The following is a 17,275-nucleotide window of genomic DNA, read 5'->3' as shown; positions in this document are numbered from 1 at the left end:
ATCAATCAATTTAAAGTCAGTAGTAATATATAGAAGTCCTTCCCTGTAAATATATTAGTTATTTTTCCGTATTCACAAACGAAGACAAAAACGTATTGCAAGAACTCCATTTTTTTTTCATGGTGAGCCATCCTTCATCATACATGTACCATTTACAAGTGACGTTTTCTTCACCGATTTCCTATACGCTTATTTAAAAGAACTTGTGCTACAAATTTATCACATCACATTTGTCACCATCTAAATATTTTTGTATGTTAAATCTTGTTTTGGGTTGTGTTGTGTTAATTCCTTTTATGAATCATTGTTTTGTTAACCTGGACAATAGCAAAGCGTTAAATCGATAAGATGACAAAGAAAAGAAATATTTTCAAACAAATAACCATATTTATCGTCTATATTTACAATTTGGGGTCCCAAACTGTTTGAACAGCTATAGTCTTTTAAGGACGTGCCAGGTTTTGGTGGTGGATGAAACCGGAGCACCTGGAGAAAAACAACCGACCAGCCGCCTTAACCAGAAAACCACCGCTGTTCCTGGAGTCCCACATATAAATAAGATTTCTCTTCCCGCCTCTTACAATATTGGACCCAACGTAAGTTACGTCATGCAAGTGGGGCCTGCTCGTTTCGCCCTAAACAGGAGTTTTAGTTGTTTCATACCAGCAAAGCCTCTCTCATACAAACAGTGAGCCCTGTATTAGGCGCCTCATACAACAAGGAGTTACCATTACCAACAGACAGGAGGTGACGTTAGGCGCCTCATACAACAAGGAGTTACCATTACCAACAGACAAGAGGTGACATTAGGCGCCTCATACAACAAGGAGTTACCATTACCAACAGACAGGAGGTGACATTAGGCGTTTCATACATCAGTTGGGGACAAATGACGCTTTAACACAGCAGTTATGTACATAACTTAACTGTTGAAAGCCAGACTATGCTATTTTTTTCATACGACCAGGGGTCCCGCAATGGCCGCTATATGAAAACAAGGACTTCTGCAATAGTTGCGTCATACAAGAAGGGGACACGTTTGTTGCCTCATACAGAGACGTATATGTAATATATAGGTATCTGCCTCATACAAGGAATGAACACACTAGTCCCCTCACACAAGAAGGGGACTACGACAGTCGCCTCAAACAATGAGGGACCAAATTATTTACAGCATACAAGGAAATAATACATTAGTCTCCTCATACAAAAAAATGGGCCCGATAGTCGTGCAAGAAGTGGGCCCTTCACACGCCAAATTCGACATGCAGACAACAGATATTCATTTAATGTTTCTAGACCTGCAAGGTTCATAATTACATCTCCCCTGAATATTAATTTTAATTTTTTAATGGTAATCTTTGCTGCCAAATAAAGAATATCAAGCTGATATTAAAAATCAAAAAAGACAAGCACTAAAAATATTAAACTTACTACAAACATTCACAAATATTTTTTGGCTTGGTTTTTTGTACCCCTTTCATCAGACGATGTTACCTCCAAGTAATATTGACAAGATGCTGATTAGAGCCGTCTCCTTGGAAACGGGACACCCATCTCCACGCGCTCAGATAGGGTTCGCTGGTTACTTCCATGTAATCGCCCCGACGTTATGTCAAACCCGAGTGAAGCTATTAATTTATCCTTATCTATAACATCTCTTATCTTACACATTAGAGGTCACTGACCTTCACGGCTCAAGATGGACATAAAAGTTCGGTAACCAACAGATATAGAATTGGGTTCCCGTGCAAGATGTTTCTCTTCTGAACCTTTGAGAAGTACTTTACTTAATCTTACACACGATACAGTCAGATAAACGAGAAGAACAAAAAATGAATAAACATGACAACACGGAGCTCTTTTTATGTTGCTATGGTAACCAGTGGCAAAATCTGCTCCCGGGGCGTGTCGCTGCTTTACGGACGCCCCCACAGAAGACAGTTTATGCACTGCGTTACCGCGTGGCTGTTCCACCGTTCTAGCTGTCGGAAACAGTCCCCCGTTGTGTGTGAAATAGGATCTTTCAAAGAATTTTCAAATAACGTTTGCAATCTTCTGGACGCCATCTTTTTAAAGTTGGTGGATGTGGACGGTAATTGAAAACCTCCGATAAGGACTTAAGCCTCTGCCAAAGATTATCTTACCCGACAGCTCGGTAAGTTTCTTTGAAAACGTACTATTTCAGCAAGATAGTTTTAACTCAAATCACAGATTTCACACAACAGATAACGTTATCAGTTTAACAAGTTAACGATCGTTTTCAGAACATTTTAAATTCTTTTTTAACTAATTCTTTTTATTTGCATTTCTTCATGTAGAAACAATGCATTCACCAATTAACGGAGAGTTAAGAGACGGTGCGCGTCGTGCAGGTTACTTTTGTTTTTGCCAGGGTTTTCTTTCTTTTTTATTGTATTACACAGTATTTAGTTATCTGCTTCAGGTTACGCATGCGTGAGTTTAGTTACAACGTAAACACATGTAGTTATAAGAAGCATGCAACACGCGTTTAACATGTAAACACTCGCGAGAACACCTGTGGCAAAAACACAAAATGAAATAATACAAAAGTGCAACTTTGCTCTCATATCACGAATTTCACTGAAAATTGTTTTTGTATGATAATTTTCTAAAATATCTATTTTCCAGTTTTTTATTTATTTAACTTGCAATACACCAGTAATAACAAAATTGTTGAATATAAATCTTGACAGAGATGAATATAGCATCCCTATTTCACAACATTGAACTCGTCAGTCCATTGATGTGGACGGGTTTACTCTGGCCTAGAGGTTACAGAGACCTTTACGTCCCAGGTGGTAATGCTGTTCTGGCCAGCTACAACTTCTAGGCCTACAAATATTCACGGTAAAGTCATCAGCCAGCGGCCTGGTATATCTCTCCCCCATTTTCACAAGTACGAATGACTGGGAAATGTAATTAAAAAATCCACATAAACGTTTCCTTCTCCACACAGATCCGACGAGGTTTCCCACTCCCACTCGTAGGTTCTAAGACAACCCCTCTCGAGCTCGGCGAATATAAACCAATGGCGGTAAGTGAAATCCTTTATCTTTCGACTATATTTTAACTTGTATGATTACACGCAAAACGTAGCTATTTGATGTGATGTGCCCGCAAAAACAAGTCTGAAAGATACAAAAGCATAGTTTCTTCTCTAAAGTGTACAAAGTTATTTCGTGTTTTGTCCTAAATTGTGTACAATGACACCTGTCCTGTTCAATTTTTTTGTGGGACATAGAATACTCGTCAGGTAAGACAGGATGTCAGACCACGAAGATGGTATCTGGAAATTATCATTTGAAAGGGATTAGCATAATCCTTGTTCAGACAGAATAGCAAAATATTGGGGATCGGATTCAACAGGTTCTACTGCAGTAGGTTGTTTCAGAAATATCGTTATTCCGATAATGGCAGTGTCCGGTCTGAAGAGGTTCGACAGTCTTCATAAAACATCTTCACTTATGAGTATTGCTAAGCATATGATCACTATGTAATGATTGTCAGCCACTCATTTGATAAACATCTAAATCGATTACATTTGCAAACATTATAATTGGTTAGTTCGGACACAGTCACAGTTTCAAATCGGAATTTTTCCATCAAATTCCAAATAAATCTGTTGTTTTGATACTTAATGTGATGGTGATGATAAGTTTGAAATTTATAAGTAGCATGTTTACGCTTTACCTTTGATATATATGAAAATATGAGCGAATAAGCGTTTTCCAACTACTGAACAGTGAAACTTGTCCAATCAGACTTCTGAGTATTCCGACATCCTATCCAAGTATTCGTATATGTTGTCTCACAGAGTACCGGACTTGACAGGTTTTAATGTATTCTAATACAGCTTAGTACTTAAGTGTTGGTCAGAAGCTTTGACCAGAAGCAATTATTCTACAACACGTAGGGTTACTTATAAAACAGTTCGTGGTCATGCAGTGTACGAAGACTTGATACTTTTCACAGGTGTGAAAACATTTGCATTTAGAACTAAATCACTGTTAAACTTGTCTAACACGACGGCCTGTCATGGTGACACAGCATATTGGTCATATCACACAGGGTGTTCGAGTGTCTTATTTGAGGATTTTTAGTATAATCGATGTATAACATTATTCTAGATCTGACCGAATGTCGGAATACTCAGAGTTCGGATAACACGGGGTTCGCATTGCATCTAATGTTGTGTCTGCCAGGATCTTCTGCTGCTATCAGTACATTTGTGTACATCCTGCAATCGCACATCAACGTAAACAAGATATGTGTAACATGTGCGCCCAGGAGCTTACATCACATGCACTGTAACATCTGCGCCCAGGAGCTTACATCCCATGCACTGTAACATATGCGCCCAGGAGCTTACATCACATTCACTGTAACATGTGCGCCCACGAGCTTACATCACATGCCCTGTAACATGTGCGCCCAAGAGCTTACATCACATGCACTGTACCGTGTGCTCCCAGGAGCTGACATCACATGCCCTGTAACATGTGCGCCCACGAGCTTACATCACATGCACTTTAACATGTGCGCCCAGGAGCCTACATCACATGCACTGTACCGTGTGCTCCCAGGAGCTGACATCACATGCCCTGTAACATGTGCGCCCAAGAGCTTACATCACATGCACTTTAACATGTGCGCCCAGGATCTTACATCACATGCACTCTAACATGTGCGCCCAGGAGCTTACATCACATGCACTGGAACGTGTGTGCTAAAAATGCATTGCACTCCGAAAGGTTTGAAATATTTCTCTATTTAGGTCGCGAATTGATATATGATGATGTGATGTGGGCACATCTGTTACTAGAGGTCAAATGTCACTTCAGGGTTGATTACTCTTCAGGTCTCGTAAAAGGTTCATACTTATTTTGCTGTATAAAATCCACAAGACACGGTTGCCCTTCTGTTATGCATATGTCATAAACTACTGCCAATACGAACGTTTTTAGTCGGCTTTTAAAGGCCATTGGAATGTGTTTTATAGAACGGTCGTTTCGCCGGTGATAATGGTAGTGCCATTCAACCTGGAATCCATTACGGTTTGTGGTTTTGCTTGTTTATATTCCTCGTACCCTGCAACACTACGCGAACACGTGGTTCTCGTGAGAGGATGTGCAAATGCACGTGTAGAAAAAAAAGCACGTGTGATATGCGGTTTTTAGATTTTTCGATTGATTGATGGTGCCTGTCGAGTTACGAGTATCTAAGTTATGTTTAAGGTGACTTTTTTATCACCTCTCAGCCTGGAGGTTTTCTAAAATAACGCTAAGTGTTAACGAATATTTTAATGCTATAAAAACAACCCAAAAAGATATCGTCATTCCTGATCTTCATTTTTTATACAAGGTTACTTTTCTTATCTATAACGGCGAAATTGACAACAGGTGAAAATTTATGTCTCATTAAAGATTTCTAATTCAAATATTCACAAATTATCCCTGACAATAGGTCAATAAAACATTCTAGAAATGCAAAGAAATAGAAACCTGAAGACTGCAAACACTAACTAAAAGTATATTAGTAATTAAAGTCAACTGAGAAAACTAGAGGTGAAACTGCCTTATCTGACCACTGAGTGTTCCGACTTCCTGTCCAATCCAACATTATGCTGTAATCCCACTTTTTACTTAAAATTGATTTTTTTTTTAAACTGTGTATTACGACATCCTGCATGTTCTGACAAATACGTTCAGTGCCACTGGGTGTCGGATTAGACAAATTTGTATTGTTCACAGAAGTAATAGAGGCACTAAGCGAACAACACGGGACAGGGTAACTTATAAAATAATTATGGTTTGGGATATTCTGGAGAGATGGCGAAGGGGGGCAGGTAATGAGTGTGTAAGTGAGAGAAGTGGACAAAGAGGAGATGGACACTGTCCATCTCGATTAGTCATTAGATACGTCAACCATACTGTGAATGTACAACTAATGAATCGCAATACGTCAAGGTCAAGACACCAGAACTCCTTGACCACTCCTTCCCAGACCACTCATTAGCTATCGATATCTAACCAGCGGTCGGTCTGCTCTAAGTATTGATGAGTGCGGCCTCTGATGTTGGGAGGGGGAGTAACATGTGCTCCGGGACCTCGAGTAAACACATCCCAGCATCAACCCATCCGTGGAATGCGCGGTTGCTGTTATTGGTTTAGGGTTCAAAAGATATGAAATGTATAACATCTTTTTAAAATAATATGAGAGGCACCCCAAGGGGTATTCATATCTTCATCTTAAACCAGCTGTGCGCCATTCAAAACAGTACCGATTCTTGAAATGGGAAAATTGATACATATTTATTTCAAAACATGATGGAGAAAAACTATGTTTTATGTCGATGATAAAGAATATATTTTTAGAGTTCAAAATCCCCGAATGAGTTCCTTTTTGTAATCTGCTGTCAACACCAGCTGAGCGAGGGCATCGGGGTGTAGAATAGACGCGCGTTTGAGCATCCTCGACTGAAGCGCTGCTACATTATAGTGCGGTACTTCGGAGACTTCCCTGGCAAGTTATCTTTTACAGCAATCGCAGCGTGTTTATCAGGATAAGATGAGAGGGGTGCGATAGTCACTGAACGCCGATACATATTTACCGCAGGCTGGACTAATCAGTGGAGTTATTGGAACAGTTATTAGAGGGGTGCGTTCGTGTACACTTCTCCGGCGTTACTGGAAGGGTGCGTTCGTTTACACTTCCAAACATTTTTTTCCTCCACCGGTGGTAGGGTTGTGCAGCTTCCTTCTCCTTCGGGACACGCCCACCTACGGGAGGCTACTACATAGTAAACGGAATTTGTCGTTACGAGGGTTGATTGATCACATAGCTGCTATTGTTTTGACAGACCAGAGTGCAGGATTTAGTGACACCCTTCACAATCGCTGCGTGTGTGTGACAACAGTAACATCTTTTCGGAGTACCACATATACTTTGCAAAGTTGTTTTCTTTTATAGCCGTTCGGAGTACCTTTTGTTCATCGAGAAAGAAAGTGTTTAAAATTTTCCTGGAATATACAGTGTTACACAACAATCATATCACGCCATATACACTGGAAACAGTTTGGTAAGAATTTAGCATTTTAATCTGATTTGAGTGACGTTTCTTTTCATTGGTTTCTGGTATTGTTTCATCTTGGGGGGCCACTCTGGATGTTTCAAGTGTAGAGACTTGGTCAGTTGTACATGTACCGAAATAGTTTACCTTGACAACAGTTGTACCGACATGTTTACCTTGACAACAGTAAAACCGATATTGTACCATAACAAAGCTACACTAGACGAGGTTACGTTGACAACAATTGCACCTACATCATACATTGACAACAATTGTTCCGACATTTTATCTTGACAACAATCGACATGGTAACCTTGATAACAGTTACACCATAATATGGTTACCTTGACAACCGCCACACCAATAATATCATTGACAAAAGTTGTACCGGTAAAGTTTAACCTAAACACGTACCTTATTGTACATTGACTAGTACCGGTACTATATAAGGAGCTGTATCGGTCATTTACCTTGACCTTGACAAGAATCAGTACTGAACCTCGTCTGTTGTTTTGACAGGGCTTAGTGCGTTCCCCCGACCATGAGGAGATCTGGTGTGTACATTGTTAACGAACCCGCCGAAGACCCGCCCAGTACCGAAAACGGGGGACCTGATCACGTGTATCTGAACAAAATGACGGAAGATGGCGAGAACGGAATGGGAGAGGAAATGATGAACGATACCGTCGGAAATCCGGTTGAGGCGTCCACACCCACACCAAAGAAATCCAAAAGGGTCCGACTACCCTCTGTGTACAGGTGAGTAGTTTACCTGATGTGACGTCATAGCGGCATCTTTAGAATGAGTCTACATACACGGGCCATAAGTAACAATGTGTTTGTAGAAAATGTGATGTTCCATTAAAATTAAAATCTCAGGAACATGACACAATTTGTGTATGGCAGAGTTATATCATTAAGTTAATATGAGCTATACCATACATAACCAATGCCTTGCCCAGTGGTCACTGAGTCGCATGTTTCCGCTATTAAACATGTCTCAGAGGGAATGACATTCAAAATAATGAATGAATTGATTTATCTTGAAGTTTGAAAATAAATATACATGTATGTAACAAGAGGATATTCAGACAATTTTAGGTTCAACATCCTAAGATTAGTCCTCCCCTGACATACCAGCGGTAATTATCGTAGCGACACCTGTTGGACGGGAATGGTGCCAACGTCTGGTGATCTACTTGTTCCGGTGCCAAACAATAGCGAAATATTACTAAAACAAGAATGCGATAACTAATCCCGGATACAAACAGGTCTTCTGTCAATTTTCTAGTTTCACCTTCAATTTCTTCTTCTTTACGTTTTTCACAAAAGCCCTTTTCCAAAATTTGTTTACATGCAATAAGTGCCAAACAAATTGATATCTTATACTTTAAATCAAGCTTAACAAGCAATTGTACAAAGTATTCCAATCCCTTTTTCCAAACTTAATGAGACACTGCCGCCCGTTGGCCATATTCAATTGAAATACTCATTATTTTTATTAATATTCTTTCTTTTTTTTCAAAAACTATTACAGACTTTTATTTTCGTTGATCAAGCTGACAATACTTTAATGAACTTGATCACATGCTTTGTTACATGTACGTGTCCTCATGGATTTGGGCCGTGACGATATTGCACCAAGACGCGCGTGAAATATTTGGCTACGTGTGTAAAATCTGTCGATCAAGACTTCAGAGAGAGACGTTGTGATAGTCTCGGTAAAAATTCTGAAGACGTGATACACGCAACAACTATTTAATCTGTATACTTTAAAATAAACTTTGTGCGATTTAAGAGAACCGTAAAAACATGCTATGGCGGGCACTGCCCGATTTAATTGAGTGTTTGCTGCCGTCTTCAATTTAAATTTCGCATTTCAAATAGTTAGAACCTTGAAATGTTTATGTCATTAATCTAACTACGTCGTATATATCGCTTTTCATTAACAGTCTGGAGTTTCAATGTCACTCTTGTAGGAAAAAACTGTATCAAGTAACAGATGTATAAGTTATTTTATATACAACAATCTTTATTTTGCGAAAATGGGGTCGATTTCATTACTTGTATCAAAATGATGTTGATGGAATCAAAGGGGCATTAGTTTAGATAAAGTTTTGGGTTTGATCTGAGTTTCTGATGAAAATTTCCTCATTCTTTTAAAGTAAAGTTACTTGACATACTACAGTTTGCCATGACAACACAATTCACATTTATTTATGCTAATAGATCATTTGGATTACTTGCTTTGTAACCAATAAATCTCAAACTGGCGTCAGAGTGAGATATTGATGTCATGACGTCAGCACCTTATGTATCGATACTGCTTCAATCAGAAAAAAACTCGCATGAATTTGAACAGGAAAGCAAAGCGATATTTAGAACGACTCTACTCCAGTTTATTGACCTAAGCAATGGTATGGCTGTGTTCGGATGATCACGAAACCGTACCGGAAATGACAGTGTTTTTGTGTGCCAAAACCACATTTCTCCCTTAATTTAATTTCCGATAGAGATATACCACAAATCTATTAACAGTGTTAAACGATGTCATTTAGACGAGACGACTCCAAATAGTTGTGATTCACAAGTAGTTTAACTTAGAACGTCTGCTAGAGTTAGAGGTTATCGTAACACGTATTTGCTGTTAGTATAATACACGACGAGTAGTCAGGGGAGGGGATTACGGGAGGGGTAGTAGTCAGGGGAGGGGATAACGGGAGGGGTAGCGTTACATATGACACTAGTAATGTGAGTGCGAGGAGTCAGGGGAGGGGATTACGGGAGGGGTAGTAGTCAGGGGAGGGGATAACGGGAGGGGTAGCGTTACATATGACACTAGTAATGTGAGGGCGAGGAGTCAGGGGAGGGGATTACGGGAGGGCCAACGTTATATAGAACACTAGTAATATGAGGGCGAGGAGGGGAGGGGACAAGGGAAAGGGTGTGACAAATGGATGTATATCCTTGCACTATAAATTTGTAGTAAGGGATGGTGAAGAGGGCGGGACGAGACGGGGCGAGCGACACAGGGAGTGACAAAAATATAGGGAAGGAAGGGATGGGTAAAGGAGAAGATGTGGTTTGATTTGATTTAAACAAGTTTTATTTGCAAAAATACAAAAGGGAATAGACAAAAGTTTCTCCCTTAAAACAGTAATGATGATATATACATATGGAAGATGTGGGAAGGGGAACTAACGATAGAGGACTGGCGACATGCATATGGAAAGTGATAGATATAGGGAGATATAAGAGAGGGACAGGAGGGGAGGGGAGGGTAGGATCTGAACGTAGAGGGCGGGCGACACGGGGAATTATTTACATATAGGGAGGGTAAATAAGGTTGATGAGAAGAGGGTATGGGGATATGGGGAAAGTTGAAGGAGTCTGCTGGACAGGGGCAGAGAGTGGGGGGGGGATAGGGAGTGGGGGAGGGAGGGCAACAACTATTAGACACGAGTTTTACATATGCACATACATAGAGAAGGAAGAGATAGGATTGGAAAGAAAGGGAGGAGACAGCAAAGACGAGACGCAGGACATAGAATGATATAGGGAGGGGGAATGAGGGAATATTATCACGCGCTATCTTAGCTTACATCACCTTACACAACGCATAACTCGCACTTGAACAGATGTTTTACGATGTTACATAGTTTAGCTTACAGAGTTATCATCAAACCTGGGTTTTTTATACGCGACAGTGTAAACACGCAGGGGTAAAAACTGAAGCCACCTATATCATTGCGAATCATTCTATACGGGTGTTACCAAATGGGAATACAACTATGACTGAGAAATATGTCAATATTTACGATAAGTTTGTCCTTGATTCATCGTTGTAAGTTTAACGTATTGTTTAATTGGGTCATTACAGTATGCATCACCAGCTGTTGCTACCATCGCAACTAACCCCCCGCCCCCGGCCTACTCCTCCTCCTTTCGGGCGACATGGTAGATTACACATACAGAGGGAGTGGAAGTTGGACAGGTGATAGCAAGGAGTCCATCTTATCCATCGTCAAATATACTCCCTCCTCTTCTCCACCCTTTCAAGTATTATTTAAAGAAAACGTGTCCCTATAGTTTCGATGGGGAAGGCCGCGTCTCAATACCAGCGAAACTTAATCCTTTTCATAAGTTGGACAACAATGTCGCCCCTATTACTTTACCCTTTGTTTTATTTATAACTCACGTACTTAAAGTAGTCAAATACTCAGCATACACTAGGCTAATTGGTATACGTACTAAACGTCAGCGGAGACTCCTCCGTCTACCAACTGGAATTTCCAAACATGTTTAACATTCCTTAATAAAGAAATTGACAAATAAAAAATGTACACACATGAAAAGATTTTTTTTCAAAACCGTGATCTACTGATTTTCCATATGAAACCCGGATTAACGATATTTCGCTAATTTCGGATAAACCGAATTATGTACTACCGGACTATCATATAATCTTACATACTTCGGAGATACAAAAACGCTATACTATAGATTTCAACGGATGTTCAGTAAGAGGTTTCACTGACATAGCATTGATGAGGTCCCATCAAATCTTACATATATATATATACTTTGTAGATTGTCAATGTTAAAAGGATAATAGAAATTACGGTACACTACTTTTACTGACGTCATAATTTCGGGTATATGGAAGTCCGGATAAACGACATTCCACGAGAATTATATTTCGGTTATTATACATTAAGATACACCAAAACCTTTTGCGATAAGCCCACTGTGGAACAGCTGTTCTTTTATTTATAGATATGTATATATAATGGATTTATACGTATACTATGAAATATGACACATGATGAACACTTTTTTATGTTACTCAATGAAGGTCATAGAGATAACGGAACCTAGTCACGTGCTCGGAAGCACATATCCTAATAGAACACGTGGATGCCTACTTAACTTAGCTTTTTTGCGACCTTTACATTAGATGATCACATAATGAGATAAGGGTCACAGGAAATTAATATAGATAAGTCGAGTAGAGGAGGTCTCGTAATTCCGAAAGGTGCTGGGTCACGTGCGCACGGCCACGGCGCGTGCGGCGATGTCAGATGGTTGGCCAGCTGTGACACGTAACCCATATCACTCCGCCACAGGAAGCAGCGAGGAGGCAACGCGATGTTTATTAGAACTGATAACTACATTATATCAGAGATAAAAATGGAAATATTTACTGTAGATTCTGTCTTCTGCTCGGGATATTGGCTAACATTTTGTAGATACATGAATACGTGATATAATTTAAGATGGCCGCTTTTAATTTTCATAATGGGCCACATGTAACGCTAATGATCTTCTATAGACCGTTCTTAGTGTATTTACGATAATAAATGTTTATAAAAAGTAAGACCAAAATGCGTTATGTAATATGAGATAGATATTCACACTAGAGTTTTATCAACCTTCTACAGTCGTATGCAACGAGTTAAAGGAATGGGTGGTCTCGTTATATTAGCAAACCGCCAAATGCCTATCTCTCGTGGGTACTCGTTAAGACACTTCACGTGCAAGCGCATGCGAGTTGTGACTCTGAGGTTAAGATTCTGTTTTCCTTGTGATGTGTGTTAATGATCCATGAATTCAAACGTGGTATTATTGTGGATGCCATATGCCTGTATGAACTATTAATGAGTCATTATTACGAAATCTGCATCAAAATCTGACAATGTATTGAATACGATATCAAAAGAAAATGCATTGTATCTCTTTTTGATTAGAAATACTTTTCGCCGTTAAACGAACAAACAAATACTGGATCCCTATATAAACGCGTTGTATAATGTTAGGTATCACAAATGATATTACTTGCCGATAATCTTTAAAAATCGTGAGTTTACATGTTTTTTGAAGTCGCAGATTGGATTGAACAAGTTCAATAGAGCTTACCACATACCATATAATACGTATAGCAATGCTGCGCTATACAGTCCCGTGTGTTACAGTAAAAACCGGACAAGATAAAATCAGGATACAACCACAAATAATCCCATTAATCTGGAATCATAACAAAACTTCGAGTTATCCGGGCAATTTTGCGGAAAAATCCTGATTTTAATAGCATCCTGATCCCTAACATCTCCATCATCACCCCACAGCAGATAAAACACGTGCATACCGTATGTACATGATGTTTACCTCTTCTGAAACCAACTCGTTTGTAGTTCTTTTTACATCAGCGATATAATGTTTGTTTTTGATAAATCTATTCATAAACAGAGCGAGTTCTTTGCCCCAGTAATTGAACGAAGCCCTTGCTGAAGTGGAGCAAATATTTGGCGTTGTTATGGGAGCTTTACCTATTTAACCTATATGTATCAGTGCTGGACGAGTATGTCTATGTTATTATCTGCTTCTGTAATATCCAAAAAACAAGAAAATATAACTATACAAAACCGCCAAGCATAATATAAGTTTTTTATTGATAAAAGAAACAACAATATTACCACAAAGTGCAGATCTGAGCATTTCTCCAACTTATGAAAAACCTATGCCGCAATTGGATACGCAAGACGTAAATTTCAATATCTTTGAACATTATGCACTGAAAGTGAAGATTTGTAGTGATCCTTAATTTAATTTATATACTTTGGCAGATTGAAATTAAAATAAAATAAAATTGGCGCATGTACGGAAGCTTTCCTGTAGGTACCGTGCATTATTGTAGAGGCGCTTTGAACATTTGTACATTGGATCTTTAGCTAGGAGAGAAAATAGATTTAACATTTGGCAACAAACTCGAAATCTTTTCGAAAATAGTCTAGTTCGGATTGCAAATACAATTTCAATTACATCGTTGTTTTATGATTAAATTTAGGTGTGTTTCATTTCTATCTATCCTGGATTGGTTTACGTGTGTGACTGGTTGAAGAATATGCCTGGAAGAATAGTGTTGTCGATATAAAATTGCCTATACAAACCAACAACTTAATTTTAGAGTTTTCTTTCTGTTCTGAATGATGCATTCCAAATTCGATATGACAACAACTTCCGCTTCTTAAGAATCTTTTTCGTACAGTGAAACCTTTCAAATCCATTATTCTGTACATTCTTATTGAAAAGCCTGCCTAATCTGAAATCTTGTGCAATTTACAGAAAAATCGGTCTAATCCGAAAAAACTGTTGTGTGAAATAAAACGAAACCTTTCTAATATGACACCCTGTTGCGTAATCGACAGCGAACCTTATCTACTCTGACAACCTGTTGTGGGATATATAGCGAAACCTGTCTAATCCGACAACCCGTTATTGGATATATAGCGAAATCGGTCAAATCCGACACTCTGTTATTGGATCTATAGCGAAACCTGTCTAATCCAACACCCCGTTGTTGGATCTATAGCGAAACATGTCTAATCCGACACACTGTTGATGAAATCTTTTGCGATTTTTTTCTACTCTGACTCCTTGTTGTGAAATATATAGCGAAATCAGTCTCATCCGACACCTAGGCCTGTATCTCGAATATTACAGGATGTCAGAATGCAAATGAGTCGGATAAGACAAGTATCACTGTAGATATTTCAGTGATGATACACGATGGCTTAAATGTTATAATTCACTTTTGTTAATTTAAAAAAAAAAAGAGGAGCATGCTGGGATGAACAATGAGCGTCATTTTATAATGTAAATAAAAAAAAAAAATGTTAGTGGCGTTTAAAAAAATATATATATTTATATATATTTTGCCTCAAAACAGCTCAACCCGTATGCTATTTATTAACAGTCGGCATGCATCAAAGTTTGGGGTAGTCTTTCATCCCTCTCACGTTGACAGTAATTCACACTTGAAAGAATGTAAACCAGATGTAAATGTCATAGGTCAGTTCACGGCAAACCGCCGAAGGTCATGTTTTTGTAACTCTGACTTTTACGCGAAGTTGGGTTAACAAGTTGGTGTGCACGGTTAATATATATCAAAAGTAATTTTGTTGGTTTTTACTTTTCTGATATACAAATGCTCATGCTTCACGATTTTGAGACGTTTTTGTTCGTCAGAAGATGGTAAATTTTGGATAGTTCCTGGGCTTTTACATGGAAACAGTTTCTCCACACACAAGATTCTCTTCTGCACGTTAATTACTATCGCTGAACATGCTGTTCTGGTACTACTTACGCCAGACGCCAAACAAATAGCGGGGCCCTTCAGAGCCAGTATGCTCGCCGCTAACTCTACCAGGACGTCCCAGACTATCACTACTGGCCCTTGCACGGAATTCCTTTCTCTTTTATCTCCTGTAAAGATTTCACTCGTCTTGTATTGATAATTCGGGGGAGGCGGGATGTTTGTTGTTTCTGTGAACATATAAACAGTATCCGGGACTTCTAGGTAGCTTTGGTGCTCTGTTTTGTGTATTCCACGGGAGAAACATGATGAGGTTTTGGTTCGAACACCGGAATACGGCTCCGTAAGTATTTTAATTAATCCTTGTCGCCCATATGTTTGATATGGTCACGTAAACGCTTGATATCAGAGATTGGACAATGAAGTAGTAAAGTGCAGCTTAAGGATTTAGGATCCGAGGCCAACATGGCGGCCAAGCACATGGCCTCCCTCAATGAGTGGACGGGCGTTTGCTTTGGTCGTGACGCACAGTAAGACAGGACCTCGACTTCACTGCAAATAGCAACAAATTTAAACTACGATTTAAATTCATCATGGAGCGTATGTCTGTTTACGTTTTTGAAAATTGACGACTGGTTTCTTTCTTCCATTGGTCAATAAGCCTAGTTATATTTTGTAGTTATCTTGTTTTCTAATCGATATGGTATATACATTTCATGTGCACTATTAGTAACAACAGGTGTAAAATGACGTCATCACCAAACTCTCATGATAAGATTTAGCAGTCATAACACTATAACCTTAATGGATTGTTTTTTATTGGTATCTTACAATAGCTTATAATTAGGTCACATGACATTTATGGTCATGGAAAGATTTTAAGTCATGTGATCGTGAAAATGGATGTACGAATATTTCATTTGTATATTGGTTTGGTTTGGTTTAATTTTATTTAACGTCCTTTTAACAGCTAACGTAATCTAAGGCGTGCCTCCATGTGTGTAGTGATGCGCGCTTGCGTGTGTGTATGTATATTGTAGTTAACAAAGACAGGTGGCATGTCTATACAAAAACAATCCTTTTACGCAGGTTTTAAATACATTAGACAAATCTCGAACGACATTAGATTACTTCATAGATATTTACGTAATGTGCATTACTTTAAAATTCAGCAAGTCAGTTTAAAAAGGTCAAGTTCAAACTCCTTTACACAAAGTGTCCCCTTTGGATAGATTTTCTTTCAGTGAGATACAAAGACACATTAAGAAAGAAATTATGCTTTAGTGATACATATATTTGCATAGTCCTATATACACCTTTTTGTCGAGAAAGAAAGAGAGAAAAAATGCTGAGAAATAGATATTTGCTTACAATCCCTAGACAAATTACGAAAGGTTTATATGATAACATTTTCTTTAATACTAGTGAGTATCAACGCAGATACATAAAAAGATTAACAACAACTAGTAGAAACCGATTTGTCTGTGTTTTATCAGAACTGTTGGTGTTTCATTGGGTTATCAGGGAGATGAGACCACACGAGCAAATACAAACGGAGATTGTCGACGGTAGGGGTCATAATGGTCACCTTACTGTTCCGCTTCTTTGACAAAACTTCTCCCCGTATTTTCTAATTCACTTTTTGGTCGTGTTCCAAAAGATTTAATTCGAAGACATGTGGAGTTTACATGTTTAGGGTCAACTGGCGCGTGCAGGTTGCCGGCATGTTTAATTCTGCGTTGCAGGTTATAAATATATATATATATACGAACATGTCATGCAATTTGTGTTGATGTAATTGTAAAAATACTGCTTTGCTGTCATGATTTTTCACTGGCATGAGCGACATAACACATACCATGGTCATGTACGGAAATTGGGGGATGTTGTTCATTTAGGAACAATTAGAGGCAGTTCCATCACGGCCGTACACATTCTGGTCTGATATCTCGTACAGTGGCAGATCCAGAGGGGTTTTATGGGCTTCAACCCCACTCTGAGAATTTTCTTTAAAAATCATGTATTTTCACCATTTCCCCCAATTTTTCCCAATATGGAACCCCCCTCCCCCTGTAAATTTGGACCCCCCC

General features: G+C 38.9%; 1 protein-coding gene across 3 annotated transcripts in view; it reads left to right on the top strand.

Moving 5' to 3' along the window:
• The first annotated feature begins 1,963 nt into the window (after positions 1-1,963).
• LOC110440361 (otopetrin-2-like) overlaps positions 1,964-17,275 on the top strand; it is a 28,019-nt gene continuing 12,707 nt past the window's right edge. The window contains exons 1-3 of one of the 3 annotated variants that reach the window (XM_021483392.1): positions 1,964-2,158; positions 2,981-3,058; positions 7,613-7,852. In XM_021483392.1, coding sequence (XP_021339067.1) covers positions 7,635-7,852 — 218 coding nt within the window. In that variant the 5' untranslated portion in view covers positions 1,964-2,158; positions 2,981-3,058; positions 7,613-7,634. Of the gene's footprint in view, positions 2,159-2,980; positions 3,059-6,518; positions 7,103-7,612; positions 7,853-14,897; positions 15,529-17,275 lie in introns of those variants that run through there. The other 2 variants (XM_021483391.1, XM_021483393.1) reach the window with 2 other exon arrangements.

The sequence above is a fragment of the Mizuhopecten yessoensis genome, unplaced genomic scaffold (genome assembly GCF_002113885.1).
Source record: "Mizuhopecten yessoensis strain PY_sf001 unplaced genomic scaffold, ASM211388v2 scaffold11179, whole genome shotgun sequence".
Taxonomy (NCBI): Eukaryota; Metazoa; Mollusca; class Bivalvia; order Pectinida; family Pectinidae; genus Mizuhopecten; species Mizuhopecten yessoensis.
Note: the sequence above shows the minus strand (reverse complement) of the source record. Positions and strands in the feature narration are given on the sequence as shown.